General features: G+C 37.5%; 1 protein-coding gene across 1 annotated transcript in view; it reads left to right on the top strand.

Annotated features, from left to right (window-relative positions):
• Positions 1-7,594, top strand: part of COL25A1 (collagen type XXV alpha 1 chain) — a 451,340-nt gene extending 443,746 nt beyond the window's left edge. The window contains exons 31-33 of the mRNA XM_047090485.1: positions 268-321; positions 5,108-5,161; positions 7,523-7,594. Of these exons, the coding sequence (XP_046946441.1) occupies positions 268-321; positions 5,108-5,161; positions 7,523-7,594 (180 nt within the window). The remainder of the gene's footprint in view (positions 1-267; positions 322-5,107; positions 5,162-7,522) is intronic.
• The last annotated feature ends 11,153 nt before the right edge of the window (positions 7,595-18,747 follow it).

Here is an 18,747-nt window from a genome sequence, read left to right as displayed (position 1 = left end):
GAGGAAGTATATAATTAAATATGACTTACAGTTTCTCGTGTGTACTCTTCATTAAAATATGCAGTTACATAACTCACCCTTTTTGCATGGGTTTCTTGGAAACTGCTGGCCGGAAAGAATCAAGTATAAAGCACTTTGAAAGGAGATGAGTCGTCTGACTGACTTTCTAAGGCATCATTCACCCAGGAAAAGTCCAGGATAAAATATAACTGCTTTTCTTATGGCCCTTTGGATATGTCTCTATCTTATTTTTGTCTTTTTTTTTAGGGTACAGATGGCCCTATGGGACCCCATGGCCCTGCAGGTCCCAAAGGAGAAAGAGTAAGTTGCTCCTGAGGTTATAAAGCTGTGACCTAAAGAAAACACATTGTGGCTTTTCTGGCTTAGCTGAACTGAACTGTTCGTTTCCCAGAAAAAATAAAGGACCATCTAACACATTCAATGAAAATACACCATCTTAAGTCCTAATCAGAGTTCTCACACGGAGAGAACAACAGAGTATTAAATAGAATGTAGCTGCCTTAACAAAAAATAATGAATACATTTACATAGCTAAAATAAATAGCTCAGACCATTCCTTCTTAACCCATAAGGAAGATATTTGCATTTGGCTTGAATCCAGAAAGTTGAAGTCAATGGGGCTAAAATTTCCAGGACTACATATTCTGGTTGATAATCTTTTATATAAAGCTACTGTATTCACTCAGAGTAAGTTATAACTTTTTTTTTTAAAGGAAATTAAAAAACCTAAGTATTCTCCACACAGTTACACATGCTCCTTTATTTATTTATTTATTTATTTATTTATTTATTTATTTTAGCAAAAGAATAGGCCGTCTATCTTTAACCATAAGGAAATAATTTCAGTGCATTATAGAACAAAAACCTTTCACTAACCTCCCTATTGCGAGGCCATGTTTCTGTATCCTTGGGAGAAAAAAAAAAAAGACATTCAGAGTGGAAGATAAATATCTGACACAAAAAAATGTATCGCAGCGTCAGCAGCTGGTTATCTGTCTGGAACTTTTCTCCCTCTTTCTCTATTTTTCTCCCACTTTTTCTTTTCTTCACTTTGGAAAACTTAGAAGTTGTGTGTGTGTGTGTGTGTGTGTGTGTGTGTCTGAGTGGACTTGTGTCATCAATTTCCCCACCATCCAGGATAAGCTGGAAAGAAAGATGCAAGGGCTTCACAATGTTGGAATGATTCATTGTGCAAGTTGCAGGTTTTTTAAACTAGATAGAGTTTCTTCAGTCTGGGGTAATTTGCTTTAAAACAGAGGGCCACGTAGTGATTTCTTTGGCAAACATCCCAATTCCATAATTTTATGTTCTATAAAATGAATTCATTCATTCAGTAAATATTTATTACATTTTGTGATGTATAAAACACAGTGTACTCCTAGTGTGAAATGCAAACACTTCTCCCATTTGTGGAGTCTATTTTGCCAATTTGCTCCAGTGAATTGAATAATACCATTATAATTGATTCATCATCCTATAACCTTTTACTAATACTATATATTAGTATTAGAATAATACCATTATTAGTATTAGTATTAGTATTAGTATTACCATTATTAGAATTAGTATTAGAATAATACCATTGTAATTGATTCATCATCCTATAACCTTTCACTAATACTATATATATATATATATACACACATACACACACATATATATGCACATACATACATATATATGTATATATATATATACATATATAATCTTAAAACTGTAAAGGAAATAGCTATTTCCCTGACCTAGCAGAGTTTATAATCTAAGTGCAGAGAAAAAAAGTATCAGCAAGAAATAACCAGATCATGAGGTCAAAGTGAATACAAACAGTACAGAACTGTACATACAATGATGAGGAAGTCTGGCTTCATCCAAGAATGCTTCTAGAAAGAGGTGAGTCCTAAAGGAATGAATTATCTGAATCTGCAATTGTCTTACTTCTAAACTCAAACCGACTTGGGAAGATCAGCTTCATTAAAAATATTTAAAAGCTAAGAGGCTCATGCTGCTGACGCATTGAAGCGTTGTATCAAGAAATCCAGCACGTGTCCTAAAAATGGAGCAGCAAATCGCAAGTCGTCTTTTGGCAGAATGCCCTTGGGGCTCAAGAGGGTTTACTGTATGGTAAATCAGCTGCTACTTCCGATAGCTCCTCGGTGTCACAAGAATATCAGGTATCGGCGCTGGGGCAGGATTAACTGGGAGAGCAAATGAAATCGCTAAGAATTTTTGAAGACATAGTTTAAGTCAAATGGTGTGCAGTGTGAAGTGTTACACTTGTATTTACTCAGCACGTTAACTATCTTCACTGGCTCGCGTATCAGTACTCTCCAAGTGCCCCTCACCCAAAGTGTTAAACTGGAGTGTTATTCTCAAAGTTAATTGACCGAGGTGTCACCTGGACTCTCTTGAAGAAGTTTCCACTTTTAAAGAGGGAGGAATCAGGAATCCATTCCAGATAATTCCTCAGTGTGGGCATGCAAGTTAAAGAGCCTGAATGAAATGAGACCAGCCTAAAAGAAGACTAACATTGGACGTTGTCATTCAGAAATTGTCAAAAACGTGAGTGACAGCATGAGCCCTTCAAGCACCTGATGGTCCCTGCCTTGAGCTGATTTCTTCATCTGGCCTTGTCAATGCTTAGGAACTCTGTGAAGGGTGTTAAATTTGAGAGGTTTAAAAGTGTTTCGGGAATTATTTAATCCAGGAGAAGTTACACGTTCGAGTCCCTATTTCATTTCATATCTCATATTCAAATTAATATTTCACTCCTAAAAGTTTTCTAGCTGAGACCATTAGGATGCCTTTGGCTCTAAGTGACAGAATCCCAACTCAAAATGGCTTATGCAATAAAGAAACTAAATATTGTTTTATCTAACAAAACATTCAAAGGAGGGACTCTCTGCTCTGCTTCTGTTCCCTTTCCACATGCTGCCTTTGTCTTCTGATCACAGGCAAACAGGTCACCGTCCCTACAAACCTCCTCTCCAATGAGGCATCATCTTCTCCTTAGCAGTGAGCAAACCTTCCCCATCACTTCCCCTCTGACTTCCCTCAACACCTCATTGGCCAGAGTACGGACACATGTCCTCTTCTGAAGCAGTCACTGGCGAGTGAAATGGAATTGTCATTACCTTAAAGTAATTGTTTGGGGTGAGCAATTCTGTAAGAGGAGTTCCACAAACAAATGTCTTTGTGACAGCTTAATTCAAACAAGTCATGGTATATTAATTTTAAAAACAAAAGAAAGCCAACAAAGCTGAAGGTACTCAGAGGAGGGGAAAAGGGAATAGGTTTATCAGAAGAATCTGTGGAGATTTTTCAAGGTAGACCTACTCCAGGTTATGCGAACCCTCTTTTTAAACCCCCACCTCCCACTACACCCCCATCCTACCCCCACACGCGCACACATATACACCACCACCATCACCACCATTTTAAAAAATCATAAAATAACACTGCCAGATCAAACAGAAAGAAATTTATTTTGAATTGGTAGCCAAACCCTTTTCATTAAAAATAAGACTTCTGATTGTATATTAATGATGATAGCTACCACTTATGTATGAGACATATTATTTGATGACATATAATTTGATACTTTATAATCACATTTAATCTTCAGAGCAAGTCTTGCAGAATATGTATTATTCTTCTTGTTTAACAGCCAATGAAGCTAGGGCATAGAAAGGTTAAGAAGGTTACCTAAGACCACACAGCCAGTAAATGCCAAACTGGAATTCAAATTTAAATCTGTTTGATTTCAAAGCCTGGCAGCCTTACTGACTGACTGGAAATTGTTCTTTCAGTAATAAACATAAAGTAATAATGAGTAAAAGTTCAACAAGCTTTTATCATATTCACTTTCGCTAATCTCCCTACACATATATATGTGCCTCTAGGTGACAGGGCCAATTAGCCCCACCAACACCTCAGTTTAGGTTAAAGAAGAATGTTAATAGTGACTTGAAATTTGCTCACATGGGAATCTGGAGTACAGAGGCACATGGCATAAAGCTTGAATCTGCACACACAGCTACCAGCTGAACTTTGCATTTTAGCCATGAAAAGATTTGCTAACCTTTAAACTTCTTCAAAGGTGTGATAAAAGAAGGTAACATTTTCTTCTTGGCCACTCATATAAATATCACCATTACTCCTGAAGTTCGCATGCTAACTACTGACAAGCACCTTAATTTTACAGATGGCAGCAAAAGGAAACACTACTTGAAATGCAGAACATTTCTTTATCTCTTTATTATAATTATTTTGTATTTATGGATCCACCCCCAATCTCACCGTATTCTTTATAAGTATTCAAGATTATCATTATCACGTATATTGTTATAGCTGGGGCTGCTGTTCTATTTAAATAGGCTCATGGAGAGCGAGTGATGAAGGTAGTAAAAAGCTACCTTCTCAGACATTTATTTATTAGAAGGCATAGAAGTGTTTAAACTCTCTTTTTCAGAAAGGAAGCAAAACATGCACCTGATCATACTGATGTGACTTGATTAATTCAAATATGATTTAATCTTGTGCCAGACACTATTCTAAGCCATGAGGATGCGGTAGGGCCCTGGCACCCCAGTGTGCATGTTCTAGTGAGGGGCACAGCAGGGAATAATCATGCCTATCTCCTGGTGTTGGAGGCCATAAAATAAAATACAGCTCTGCAAAGGGCCAGGGTGGTCAAGGAAGAGGCCTGCTGAAGAAGAGAATTTGATAGAAAAAAAACAACATTTTATTCTTACATTTAAAAAATGTAGTAACTTAAAATAGTGACTAACAGATAAATGTTTCACACTAATGCCAAAGAAACCCAAGTATAGCACTCTAGATTTGCAAATCCTTCGCACAACTGGATAGCAGTTCTCTTACCTACTGCCCTTCTTTCAGAGGTAATTTGGTAAAATATGCAAATGTGGGTTTCTTTTACTCTGTCAGTGACAGAAACCCCTAAAGAGCCTAAGTCATTGGAATGTTGATAAAATGGTACCTCCAATGGAGGCTTTATACACAGGCCATTAGGGAAAGTGTGTGAATATGGCATTTGTGTATGATTTGAACTTTACGGCTTTCATTTTAGGGTGAAAAAGGAGCTATGGGAGAGCCTGGACCCAGAGGACCCTATGGTCTACCTGTGAGTTCTGTCTCTTGTTTCCACCTCCAGCATGCATAGATGACCTGACACCAGCACGGTTAACCCTTCCCTCGTGGGGCAGACTAACCACATTAGAGGAGCAGAGAATCACCCACTAATTCTCCATGATGCCAGTGTAACCATGTCCTTCATGGGTCATATTCACATCTATTCTCAGACACACACACTCTCAGACCACACACACACACTTCTGGAGATGGAGAGGATCAGAGATTATCCACTAGACCAAAGGTTCTAACCTGAAAGTCAGATTTCAACACGCTCCCTATGCCATCTCACTAGGCACCCATAATTGACACTTCCTTGGAAGGTCACTGCCAAAAGTGGGTGTGAAAGTGTCACTTAGTTTCTTCAGATTTTATCTGTTCCCATAGGTTATTGACTAAAACTACTCTTGCTAATAAAAGTTATTTCTCAAATTGATATTTACAATGACTTTGATGTTTCTGACCTTTCTAAAGTACTGCAGTGATAAGAGATCTTTAGAACACAGAATGTTAATAGTGTTCTGTCTTCTGAAAATTCCCAATTATATGGTCTTCAAACTGAGGCTTCAGGTTTACTTCAGAACACTATCTTGGGGTTGATTATAAGTGATTTGATAGGGTAGGGTAGGACTGCAATAGAAAAACATATACTCCATTGAAGTTTTTAACCCCTATATACCTTCCACATGCCTTATAACCTTACAGTTTTTATGAACCAAGATATAAATTTAAATCAGGATTACTTCAGTGCTGAAAGAGATGCTGATTTTGAAAGAGATTACAAAATCTAATTGACGGAATTAAAGCAACTTTTCAGGCACTTTGGATGGCCCTGTTGTGTGACACAATAGGGTCTTTGCCCTGGTAATCTTGCACAACCGTCTTATGACTCCTTTTATATTTGGGGATCATGGATTGACAAAGTTTACTTAACAACAGTTTTTAAGTTGTGACCCTCACACCCTCAATATTTATAGACAAGGTGCCCATCTAGCCAAATTAAAACGATACTTAACAATAAGCAGGTTTCACATTCTTTACTCATTTATAAACCAAGTACTAAGTTATCAAACCGAAGCAGTATTGATTTGCATAGTCTATTAGTGCTGGTATGTTTTTCAGTCAACTAAACAGCATCTGTGTTTTCAGCTAACTCCTGGATTGATAAAGTGGATACCAAGCATTAAACTTCAGCAAAATATCTGGCTATATAACCTAATACATAATAAAAAAAATATTACCGTGACCCTTAACTACAGCATTAACAGTCCCTTCACTTGATTTGGTGAGAGAAATTGGTATTACTAATCAATAAAGACTCTTTTTCACATCTCTGAAGTAGTTGTTCTAATACTAGTGTTGCATGTCCAGGCAGCCTTAAACAAACACTAACCTATTCATGAAACTTAGGAACACTAATGTAGCTACTATGGTTCTTTGGCAGGGGAAAGATGGAGAGCCTGGTCTTGATGTAAGTAATTTGTACAATGAACATCTTCCTGTGACAATAGATGCTGATGGTCTCCATCACCAATAACAGCAAGAATACCTTTTTCTAGGCACGTAGTTATTCGTACAGCGTATACTGCTGTGCGTGTAGACAGCAATATAAAATACACCACTAGTGTCTGCATGAGATAAACAGAAAAGCCAAATACAGAATTAGTGTAAAGTTAATAACTGACAGTTAATAATGGCACTTCAAAATACTTTCCCAAATTAGGGACACCCCCTGCACATCGGCAGTTGAATGACTGATTTTAAACTCTGCGGAAAATTGGAATATCTTTCACATGCTACCTTTAAGGAATGGTGTGCTGTGTTTATTCTCAAAGCTGCTATGCAATATTTTTTCCTTTTAGCATAAAGTGTCTATACACCTTATGATAACATAATTCTATAAAAATAGAGAATGTCAAAAGTATATGCCTCTTGAAATGATCACTTTATTATGTGAATATAATAGTAGCCTGTATTATGTAGTACTATTACATTAAGTAATAGTAGTTACTTTTTCTTGAGCACCTGTTATGTACAAGCATAAAATGCTGAGGTAAGTGCTTTGCCCAAGGCCATACAAATCAGTGAACTTGCCAGGATTCACACTAGGATCCTGATATTCTCTCCACTATACATATTTTAGGAGAAAAAGCAAGAAATGTGTTTTATATAGATAACTGAAATGTTAGACAGCTATTGCTTCAAAGTGCTACTTTATCTAAATTTTGAGATTATTGGTCGTGCCATTTCTCTTCATATTTGCGTTCAAGAACATGAAGTCTTACCTTTTTTTAAATATGATTTTGCCACAGTTACATTAATAGTTCGTTTTGGTTTGCTTTTTATCCTATAGGGCTTCCCTGGTCCACGAGGCGAGAAGGGTGATGTAGGAGAAAAGGGAGAAAAGGTGACCTCTCCATTCTAGCACGTGCCTGTTTGATTTTTCTCATGCCATGTGCTTTTCTGTTCAACCTGTGTGATTCTTTCATACATCTAATTTTTCTCCATCCTGTGCTCCAAAAACTCACTGATGCCTGATCTAAAAAACCAGGTCTTCACAGAGCAATGAAGGCTATGGCCCTAGAAATAAGGGCACAATCTAGCATAGAACAAAAAAATTTAGTCTCCAGATTGCCAGGCTACAGTCTTTTGACCACCTGGCACCAATTTGTTGAAAGATGTAATGTCTGGGGATTCTTGAAAATAAAATAAAAAGGCATTTATTAAAGTAAAATTAAATAGCCCAAATCTGCAAGGGTCTTCTGGAAGAGCTCACCTACCATGTAAAACCAGCATCTAATTTATATGGACAACATTCCCAGTAGAGAGACAAAAGATGTGTCCTGTGTCGTGATTGTTTGATTGGAAAACGGAGAGCAAGCAGTGTGACTGATAAACCCCAGTGAGTCCACCATTACGCAGGGGATAGGACTCACCACCTCCAGATGCTGGAGATATTTTTAAATGAAGATATTCGTGTATTTTATGACGTTAGTGTTTAGGTTCTATATCAGGACCATTGGCTCCAGGGGATATAACAGCCAATATCAGGCAAATTGGTTTTATGTCTGAAAGCAAAATTTGGATTATGGATTTTTAAAAACATTTTTTCCTTTCCTCTCCCCTTTGAACAATAATTTTGGGCCTTGAACGGTAATTTTTTACATTGAGTACAGCAAGAGAAGTAAACAGAAACTCAGTACCTTCATAGAATAGTGAAAATCTTACAGTGGCTGAAATTGTACTTTCCCAGTTCAAATTTAAACCAATTCTGTTTCTCAAATTAATTTATGTCCTGCTGTACTTAACAAAACACTGTTCAAAACCCTATAAATTCTCTTTAACGGTGAAATTTATTGCTGTTGAAAAACAAGGCCAGGGGCGCCTGGGTGGCTCAGTTGGTTGAGCATCCGACTCTTGATTTCAGCTCAGGTCAAGATCCCAGGGTTGTAGGATCAAGCCCTGTGTCAGTTGTGCACTGAGCGTGGAGCCTACTTAAGATTCTCTTTCTCTTTCCCTCTGCCTCTCTCCCCCACTCAAGCTCTCTCTGTCTCTAGAAAGGAAGAAAGAAAGAAAAGAAAGAAAGAGAGGGACGGAGGAAAGGGAGAGAGAGACAAGAAAGAAAGAAAAGCAAGGCCAAATTAGAATTGTCAAAGAAAGAAGGGTATTAAGCCTGCTGTGTGTTCTTTAGGCCTTAGACATTACTTAGCTTCCCACTGGTAAGAGAGCTCATGTCAGTGGTTATGTAAAAGCACCATCATCATCATTATCAATATCACTGCATTTATTGAACATTTATTATATGCTTTCCCAAAAGCTTTATACATGCTAAGTCTTTTAATCCTCATAACACACCCCTGATGTTGGTGCTGTTACAGTCCCCATTTCACAGACAAGGAAACTGAAACCTTAAAAAAGTTCTTTTCTTTTAAATTATAAATGCTAATGATAAAGTGTACATGTTTTGGTTTGAGATAAATTGTACATGTGAGCCTTTAGCCCAAGGTGTATGTACTTCAAAGATTGTAGGCATTTATTTTATATTTACCTAATGGGTTGTATGAGTCTAAAATCTTAGTCACTCAAAAGTATGTCACCATTGTGGGGATACTCATTTTAACGATCTTTTAAATAAAGAAGAAATTATCAGTATTATAACTTATGAAAACAAAGCTACAAATTTAATCCTCAGAATAATATTAATCACTCATACAAAAATATTTCCATATTTCAGATTCCATGATTAGAAGTTTTACATTCAGGAAAATTAGATCCAAATGTGAACACTTTATGTATATCATTTTTTGACATGGGAGATAAAAATTAGCAAGAGCCCTCATGTGCTCATGCCCATAAGGACAGATGGTTTTGTGTCACATAGGGAATCACTAACTGCTACAAAATTATGTTGATTAGTAGTAATGCTGATTCATTATTCTTTGTACAATAGTGTCTGTTTTCCATAAAGCTTGAGGTTTGCTAAAATATTACTGAAAAAGGATTCCTACAGCCTGTTAGAGTCAACATTCGTATGACAACACTTTTCTGTCAAGTATTGATCTGTTGACTTACCAAATAATGAATTGAATCCTAAATTATTAATACTCAACACACCTGTCTGACCTATGTGATGAAGAGTCCACCGCCCGCTGGGAAAGAAAAGCTTACCCAAACAAGTTTAAATCAATTTTATGTCCTGGCATTGACGTTATTTGCTGAGGAAAGATATTGACTGAACTTGCATGAGTGAACAATTTAGTCCTAAATGCTCCTCCCAGCCTACTTCCTGTCACACCTGCTCGCATTTCACCCTGGATTCTTAGGTCTTTGTCTTTGATCGTGATTAACCAAACCACACGGAATTTCTTTTTCCCCAGTATTGAAGAAACCCAAGTGTTTTTGATTCTGAGCCTTCTGATGCAATCTTTTTGGCACACAGGAGATAAATGAAGAGCTTTCACTCACACAGTCAGAATGAATGCATTAATTTGAATGCATATCTCATATATATCTTATATGTCTCTGAATATTCATGTTGTTTTTGCCTCTGAAATTATCCACTTTCATTGTAACTGCCTTCCTGAGTGCAGAATGAATACACTAATCTAAATATGCATTGCACAGTATTTTGTATTCTGTACAGCACCAACTTCTTGTCTATAAATATGCAGAGATATTTATGTTAATAAGAAACAGCTGAGGTGCATTCCTTCCTTCTCCTCCTTTTGCCTCCTTTCCTTAATTCCTCCATTCCCATGATCCATGCAGATTTCCACAACCTCTACCTTGATGCCTAAATACTAATTTCCAGGGCTACATTCCTACTATGTAATTATCCTTCCTACCTCATTTTTTAGTATTAGCTCAACTGAGTCCAAACTACTTTTCCTTCTCTTGAACAGAATTTTTTTTTTTTGGCTTTTGTTACGTTGTAAGATGGAAACCCATTTACCATTGTGAACACCTGGCATGAGATCTGTAAGAATGAATTAAAGAACATGGCTGGATTTATAAATAAGTCCATATCTTCAATTGGCATGGCTGAGAAGTATTAGCACGTTTAAAATTTGTTTACCTGACCTTAATAAAGTATTTGCTTTTAGTTTCCTTTAAAAAAAAGTGAAAAGAAACAGAAGGTTATTTTAATATACTGAATATTTTTTAATGAAAGCTACAAAAAATAATGTCATAAAATTGGATCAAAAAGATAGAGGTTGTTTATATTCATTCCTTTTCCTCTGGCTCAGTGTAGCTTTCATCTGTTATAGGATTAGAAAAAAGCAAGCTGACAAGGTATTGAAAATTGGGTATTCATTATTCCTCTGAATTTGACCTGCCACTGGCTGGCTTCCATACAGTTGGATCTGCCACCAGATCCGTGGCAATAACACCTCATAGTTCACTAGGACTATGGCGCTGGGGTCTAAGTCAGCTCTTGATGTGTTGGCCTTTTAAATCTTCTGCTTTCATCTTGTTGACTATCTTAAGTAAAATCCTACATATCACTGCCCAGAATCCATTGTCACTCTGAAAGAATGAGTTATCTTTTATAATATCATTCCTTACCTAAACCAGAAAACAGTGGTAAATGCCCTTCCAGACTTTTATTGGCTACACCATCTTTTGAGTCGCCATTATTTCCCACCCCCCCCAAATAAAACTTGTCTTTTATTTAAACCCTTATATCCACAGGGGGAAAAGGGAAAGAAAGGCAAAAAGGGGCCTAAAGGGGAGAAAGGAGAACAGGGTGCTCCTGGATTAGATGCACCTTGCCCATTGGTATGTCTGACTCATGCAACTGTCTCTAGATGTCATGTGTAAAGGAACAAACTGGGAGAAGAGCAAACTGGAGGGACATGCAACAGCAGGGGTGCTGATTGGGATTGCTTAACACGGACTTTAAGATACCAGAAACATCTGTCTCGGGCTATCCTGGTATATTCCACGCCTTGTCTCTGACCACCAGCTGTGCTTGGTTTCTTAACACTCAAATATTGACGTGCAATTGGAAAGTGAATGTGGGACCCGAAGAGAAACTAGTGCTATTCCGTACCACTCAAAAGACAAAGTCACTATTCCCAGACAATCCCTAATTATAGGGATATGTCGAGCTCTTATTTTTCCCAACTTCAGTGGATGTTACTTTGTCCTTCAGCATTGCTCCTCTCCCAGCCTTTCGTTATTGTAGTTATTTCTTTAGCAGAATTTGTGCTTAAGTGATTTCTTGTGTTAGTAACGTTATGAGTTAATCTTTACAAACAGGGATTCCGTGGCGTTAAGGGGGAAAAAGGGGAGCCAGGTCAGCCTGGCCTGGATGGGCTGGATGCCCCTTGCCAATTGGTACAGTATTTCTCTTTCCTACCACCCTGCATGCGATTCCCTTGTTTATGACATATTCATCCGTATCAGTGTAAAGTGGTACTTCTGGAACAAGCTTTACATGATAAACACACTACATGCATGTGCATGAAGAGCTCCTTCAGCAATTCTGCAGAGTGAAGAGAGCAAGCACGCATTTCTGTCAATGCCTGCGAATTAATTTCCTGACCTTGTTCTCACAACTGACACGATTGCCATGTCTGCGTTCTGGGGAATATTAATCTAGTCAATAAAGGATTAATGAATACATTAAAACTACCTAAAAAATCTTCTATGTAAAGGTACTGCTAGGCTATAACTTTGGGTTCTACCCCTAAATTTAGCTTTTTTTTTTCTTTTTCTCTGAAAGAAATAAAGGCATTTTGCCTCTTCCACTAAATTTCTGTCAGGCCGTAAATAAGCCAGACCTATAGAGTTAAGTTTCTGTGGTCAACAGTTAACCGGTTCAAGGGAATGCTGTTCAGAGACCCTAGGGAAGGAAGCCAAACTTCTTTGAGCTTCTAAAGATGGTAATAGTCTGCAGCCCAACCTTCTTTGTCACATAACCTTTTCAATTTAATGGTCTCTCCTTTTGAAACTCACTTCCCTAAAGTAGACAGAACTCCCCTATCCCCATTGGCATGAACCCAAAATCCTCCTTATACTAAAATCTAAAATTCTACTGGGTGATCCTCTCCTTGTACCAATCTGGCATTACCAAGTTTTTCCCAGATATCTTATAAAGCTATTTCAAAGTGTTTTTTTCTTTAACATTTAAAAAGAAAGTATATTCTGAGGTATAAAAGAAAACTTTTTAGGGTTGTGTCATACTTATTGATTGATTGTTATACTTGGTCTGCATGTTTTTATATTATTCTTCAGTGCTAAGCATGATTCTTTAAAGAAAAAGTTATATTTCTTAAGTCTTTAAAGAGATTATATTTATAGGAAAAATGTATTTGGCAAATAATTACAATTATTAAATATCAATATGAAAAGACTAGTCTTTTGTTTCCTTGTTGTTGATAATAAATAATACTTTATAATCATTTTGTTAGGAGAAAATACAAGCATGCCTCATAAACTATCAATTCTTTCTGCCTTATTTATATCATTTGTATCTGAAGAGTGCTTATACCTTAAAATAAATTGTGCAACATTTAGACTCCCTTGTTTATTCAGAATTTGACAACCAGCTTTTAAGGGATTTTAATTTCAAAATTGACAAATGCCATGGATGACATCTTACTGTGAAGATCTAGATGGGCTGCCTTTAAACTGAGTTAATTGAATATGTTCTACTATGTTGTTTTCAATAGAGAAAAGCAAAAGGCACTGGCATGTGAAGAGCTATAAACTTCAGATAGAAATGGTTCATCATTGATTATTCATGGATTCATTATCATGCATTCAACCATAGACCATAGTGACCAGGAGGAGGAGTTATTTCTATTTATTTAATAAAGATAATTGTAAAATGTGTTTTAATGAAACGAAGAGGAATAGTACAAATTTATTACCTAAAGGTGGAACTGAGTAGACCACTATGCTTTTGTAAATTTCCTTTTTTCAAAATTAGATGTAATTTTTTTCTATATGCATTTTCAAAAGGTGTCCTCACTCTAGAAAATATTTGCATTTTCTTCACTTGAACTAACGTTGGGTATTTTTTGGGGAGTTGAAAATTAGAAAAAAATGCCTACAACTAAAGCCACCTAATGGGTAGAAATCTGTTTTTTTTAAGCTTCTGAGCATGTGAATAATGAAGTATGTTCACTTTTGCGGAGTCTGAGGAATTCTTGCTCTTCTCTTTAAAACAGGGGCCAGATGGATTACCTATGCCTGGCTGTTGGCAAAAGGTAGGCACTACAGAATTATTTCTGAAAGAAGCACTCTCCCTTTCTCTTCACCTGGCCTGTTTTTTTTCCATTGAAAATGGACCTTTCAAATTTGACATTCCTGGAAGTTGTTTGGGCATTAAAAAGCAAAAGATTCCATATCCAGGTTCTTGCTTGATTAATATGTCTACTTCTGATTTCTTCCTAAACTGATAAGTGAAAACAGTTCTTAACAAACATTGTAACTTGGAAACCTTCCCTATCAAATCCTTTCTGTGCGATGGAAAGGGGCAGTGCATCTTGACAATGGTTTTATCAATAAACCCCTTGTCCTCCTACTATTTATAACTATCCTTAATTGTGGTTCTTTTCCTATGTGTGCTCAATTACTTAGGCAAACATGCAAATGCAGTGGTAGAACCCTGCCAATATTAATCACAAAGCTGAGAAAGCAGAAAGTGTAAACATGGTTTTTTTTTTTCTCCATTGATGATTTATTTAGGATTATACTTAAGTTGGTGTTTTTATGATAATCAGTTTATTCTAGCCTCTTCATGTGGCTAGCCATGGTCACTGTGTATATATCCTGTCTGGAAGGGAACTTCGTAGACGACCTTCTATGTACAAAGGCTATATGATGAGCCCTTTTATATAAGAGACAGAATTTTACTTAATCCTCACAATAACACTGTAGGGTATTATTATCCTCAATGATGCTAATGAAGAAACTGAAGTTCAGAGAGGTTTCTGAACTTCCAAGGGCAAGAGCTAGTATCTAGCAGAACAAGAAGTGGACGGTGGAAAGCAATGGCAGAACTTTAAGCAGGGAGGAGTTCTGTATGCGCCGTGCCAGTCAGAGACTACCAAACCTTTACACAATAACAGTGTGAATCTAATTATAAAGAACCGTGCATATATGCTACTGAAAGATAAAGGAATTCCACTGATGGAAAAATGAGCTGGGGGGAAGGATCATGCTGCTTTGATCATGTCGAAGTTTTCTCTCTAACACCTTGTGGCTTCTTGAGTGATTTTTGACAGGCATGCCTCATTGGCAAAACTATACAGAACTCTAGGATTGCAGAAGATGAAGGGAAACTTGACTCTCCTCCTTGTGTCTCATCTCATCAGCAGGATGGGTGAGGAGAGACTGTGTAACTCACTCTCCCGCTTAGCTGCTTCCCGCCCCCCGGCTGGGGAAAGAAACCTTCTCTCGGGAGCTTCATTTATTTAGCAGCTCTCCATACTCACTTTCAGCCAGTCAGATAATTAGCTCCATCACAGCTGAGGTCAAGGGCTTCTCAGGAAGATGGGCCTATCAACATATTCTTCTTCACCTGAGAAAAGTATCCTTCATCATGAGAACCCCTGTTCTCAGAATTTTTAATACCATCCTGAGCTGGAATTACCATTTACTCTTTAACCGTTGACCTGTCATCTAATACTGTAATGATTTTTTAATACAGTCATAGGCACTCTTTACATAGAGTGAAATGTTGAAAGGCTTACTTTATCCAGCCTCTGACACCACTCAGAACTTGCGTTTACGTATTTTATTGACCACTTGTAAATCACCTCCATTTTGTGAGTGTGTAGTAATAATGGCACAGAGCAAAGGGCTCATCATTTTTTGGTCCATGAAATGGCCAAACCTAGTAGTAATATGAGTAGCATCGGAAAATCAGAAATTTCCCCTTTAAGGACTCTTTTTTCACAGAATAGGCACTATATTCCACATAGGATTAAGGACTTGTTAAATCTAGCGTCTTCTTATATAAGGTAAGAAAACTTCAGTACTGTTTACCGCACTTCCCAACACACACAAATGTAAATCACTGTGATCAAACTTGTTCAGTATCTCCTCACTCCAAAAAAGAAGGAAGAAGAAGAAGGAGGAGAAGGAGGAGGAGGAGATTGAGAAGAAGAGGAAGAAGGAAAGAAACAATTAGAAAAATAAAATGTTCTAAAATCTCGTATGTGATCCCAAATTTGATTTAGTCAAATCATACTTTTAAGTGATATTTTTTAAAGAAGTCTAGTAGATTCGTTTTAGTCCTGTTTTATGTGGACCACCCTTTTAAACACTGTTATGTTTATTAGCCTCTAAAGCACGGTGGTAAATGTTTGACTGAAAAGTCATAGCGTGGGAGCAGGTGTAAAGTATTGTGATTAATGAGCAAGTCTCCTTGGTCATGCTACTCCCAATACTAAGTTCTCATGCAAAACTATTTGATCTTTGTTTAAATTACTTTTCTTTCTAGATATTGTTCTGTTTTCTAAATTTTAAAGAATAATAATATACCAGTTCACAGTGTAATTCATACAGTGAATAAATGGCAGAATTTATGGTTTACAAAGTACCTTCAGGCTATTAAAGTTATCCATTCTCATTCAGAGATGAAAAATTATGTATTAGGAAAAATACATACAGGCTTCATATTTTTTAATGTTTCACTAAATGGGTTTATTTTTCACTTAAACAGGCAGACAGGTTTTCAGCAAAACCATCCTAAAGCAAGGTGACACAATTTTTTCAGCTAAGTCTTAAAATTGGGGGGGGGGAGAATCTTTAAAATTCCGTAGATTTTTTACAAAACATCGGTAGTCAAAAAAATCCATCTATTTGAATTTTGAGTTAAGTGAGAGTTTGGGGAAAGGAGTACTTCCACAGGCACATTCTCTAGCATTGACATGGCATGCAGAAACATTGAGCGAATGCCATCTCCGGAGGTCATAAACTACCCGGCCTCTTAAGCACACCTACTATAGCATCTGTTTTTCTTGGAGAGAGAAAAACAAATGTTTGTAATTAATGAACTGGGCATTCTACTTTTCTCATTATTTTTTTCCTTTGTTTTTTGACTAAAAGTCAAGTTCCCCAAGATCTGCTCTATAAATGTATATACCTCAAAGACCATTGTCCCTCTGTTCCCTCAGATTTGACTTTAGCTCCAGGAAAACCTTAATAATTATGGCTGTTCAAAATGAGCAGCCAGAGATTTTTGGTACCTTAGGTCACAGTGGAACCTCCAATACAGCATTTTTTTTTTTAAGTTTATTTATTAGAGAGAGAGGGAGAGCGAGTGTGAGTGGGGGAGGGGCAGAGAGCGAAGGAGACAGCGAATCCCAAGCAGGCTCCACACTGTCGGCACAGAGCCCAACTCGGGGCTTGAACCCATGAGCCGTGAGATCATGACCTGAGCTGAAACCAAGAGCCGGAGGCTTAATAAACTGAGCCACCTAGGAACCCTTCCACTACAGCTTCATGACCTGATAGCAGGCAGGTTTTACCTTGTGCACCATCCACAGCAGGGCGGGGCTAGCAAAGAAAAGGGAAACAAGAACCGTAGGGTATTATAGTCAGGTGTGGGTGAAATAAACAGTGTTCCTGAGGGCAGAATACTCAGCCTCATTCACAGTGGGTTCTAATACGTGGAGAAGATTATATAAGGATAGAACATGTATTTTAATTACGGCACATATGTGATAACATACTAATTTTCTGCTTTCCCAGAATTGTTACTGAGACAAACCACAAACTTCTTAGTGGCAAAAGAAAAATGTGTATTGAACCTAGGATGGAAATTTTAATGACACCTAGGGTTTTAGAAAAGTAATGTTTGGGACACACATCATTTGGCTCATTGATTTAAAAACAAAAAAACTATATTCAGGGTTCTACCAATTTTCTTAAAATAAATGTTAATTTGGAATTGTTATTCTAGACCACTAATTCTATGTATGTCTCTTCTGTTGTTTGTTTTTCTGCAGTGATGAATCTAACCTTCCGAGCATGAAGTTGTATATATAATGGTCCACTTTTTATATTTATAGTTGAAAATCGAATTGCAGATTTTACAAGTCTGAGATATGTTTACATATAGCTGCTTCTTCCTGTTTGCAATAGTACACATGTCCATCTTTTCTCCACTTCCATCTGAAATTGGGCAATATGTGAAACCAGTGAGAAGCCTGCAAAAAATATAGATCAGTATCTCTTTACCTTATGTGAAGATATGTATTTAAATGGACACATCAGTGATACAGAATGATTGTTCTTGCTATTTTCTTACTTTGGGCTTGTTAATTGCATGGACAAAAAGTGCCATGAAATAGTTTACATGAAATCGTGACCAAATATGGACTCGAAACTACAAATAGGTACTATACTAACTGATTTTAGAGTTTATCGTCACATCCCTACTCACCTCACTGTTAGCATTGATTGGTGCCCACACCACCCATTGAAACTGACTAAAGAAAGCATGAGTGTGCCAAACCTGCTTGACGTTCAGATGCTAGCATGCCGCTTAATGAGTCTTTTGATCACACCTGAGCCTTTATTTCTTTTGTCATCTCAAGGGGGTTACACCATGGCTTATTGCCAAAAAGAGATAAGGTGGCGGAGAGCACACACACAAATGGTCTTGTATTTTGAGGGAGCTGCAGTCCCAACTGCAGATCTACCTACAGCTTCCAGTATTGTGGGCTCACGTGGCCACCTTGGTTGAAACATCAAGGGATTGAGCTGGTTGCCTCCACTTATTTTTTCCTTGGGCTGACCTTGGCAGTGAAGACAAGGGAAGAGGACCGCTTCAGCATCCTGCGCTGTCTCTCCTGTGACCAAGTAGAAAAAAAGAGGTTTACAAATGCAGACACCCGGAACAACAGACTTTTAAAAAAATAAACTGAATTCCAACAAGTGTTAATATGGGTGCTTTTGGAAACTGACAGAGGCATATGGCACTTCTTTAGGGTAGGAGGTTCTTGGAATGGCAGCCCCCGTTCCTGCGGACAAAGGATGTGTACATCCCACCACAGGGAAGGGGTACCACTCCCGAGAACGGCTTGGCTGAAATAACCTCTTCTGAAATTGTAGGGA

Source organism: Lynx rufus, unplaced genomic scaffold, assembly GCF_022079265.1.
Source record: "Lynx rufus isolate CCGP_SWC_20201006 ecotype Redwood Valley unplaced genomic scaffold, mLynRuf1.p SCAF_3, whole genome shotgun sequence".
NCBI lineage: Eukaryota > Metazoa > Chordata > Mammalia > Carnivora > Felidae > Lynx > Lynx rufus.
Note: the sequence above shows the minus strand (reverse complement) of the source record. Positions and strands in the feature narration are given on the sequence as shown.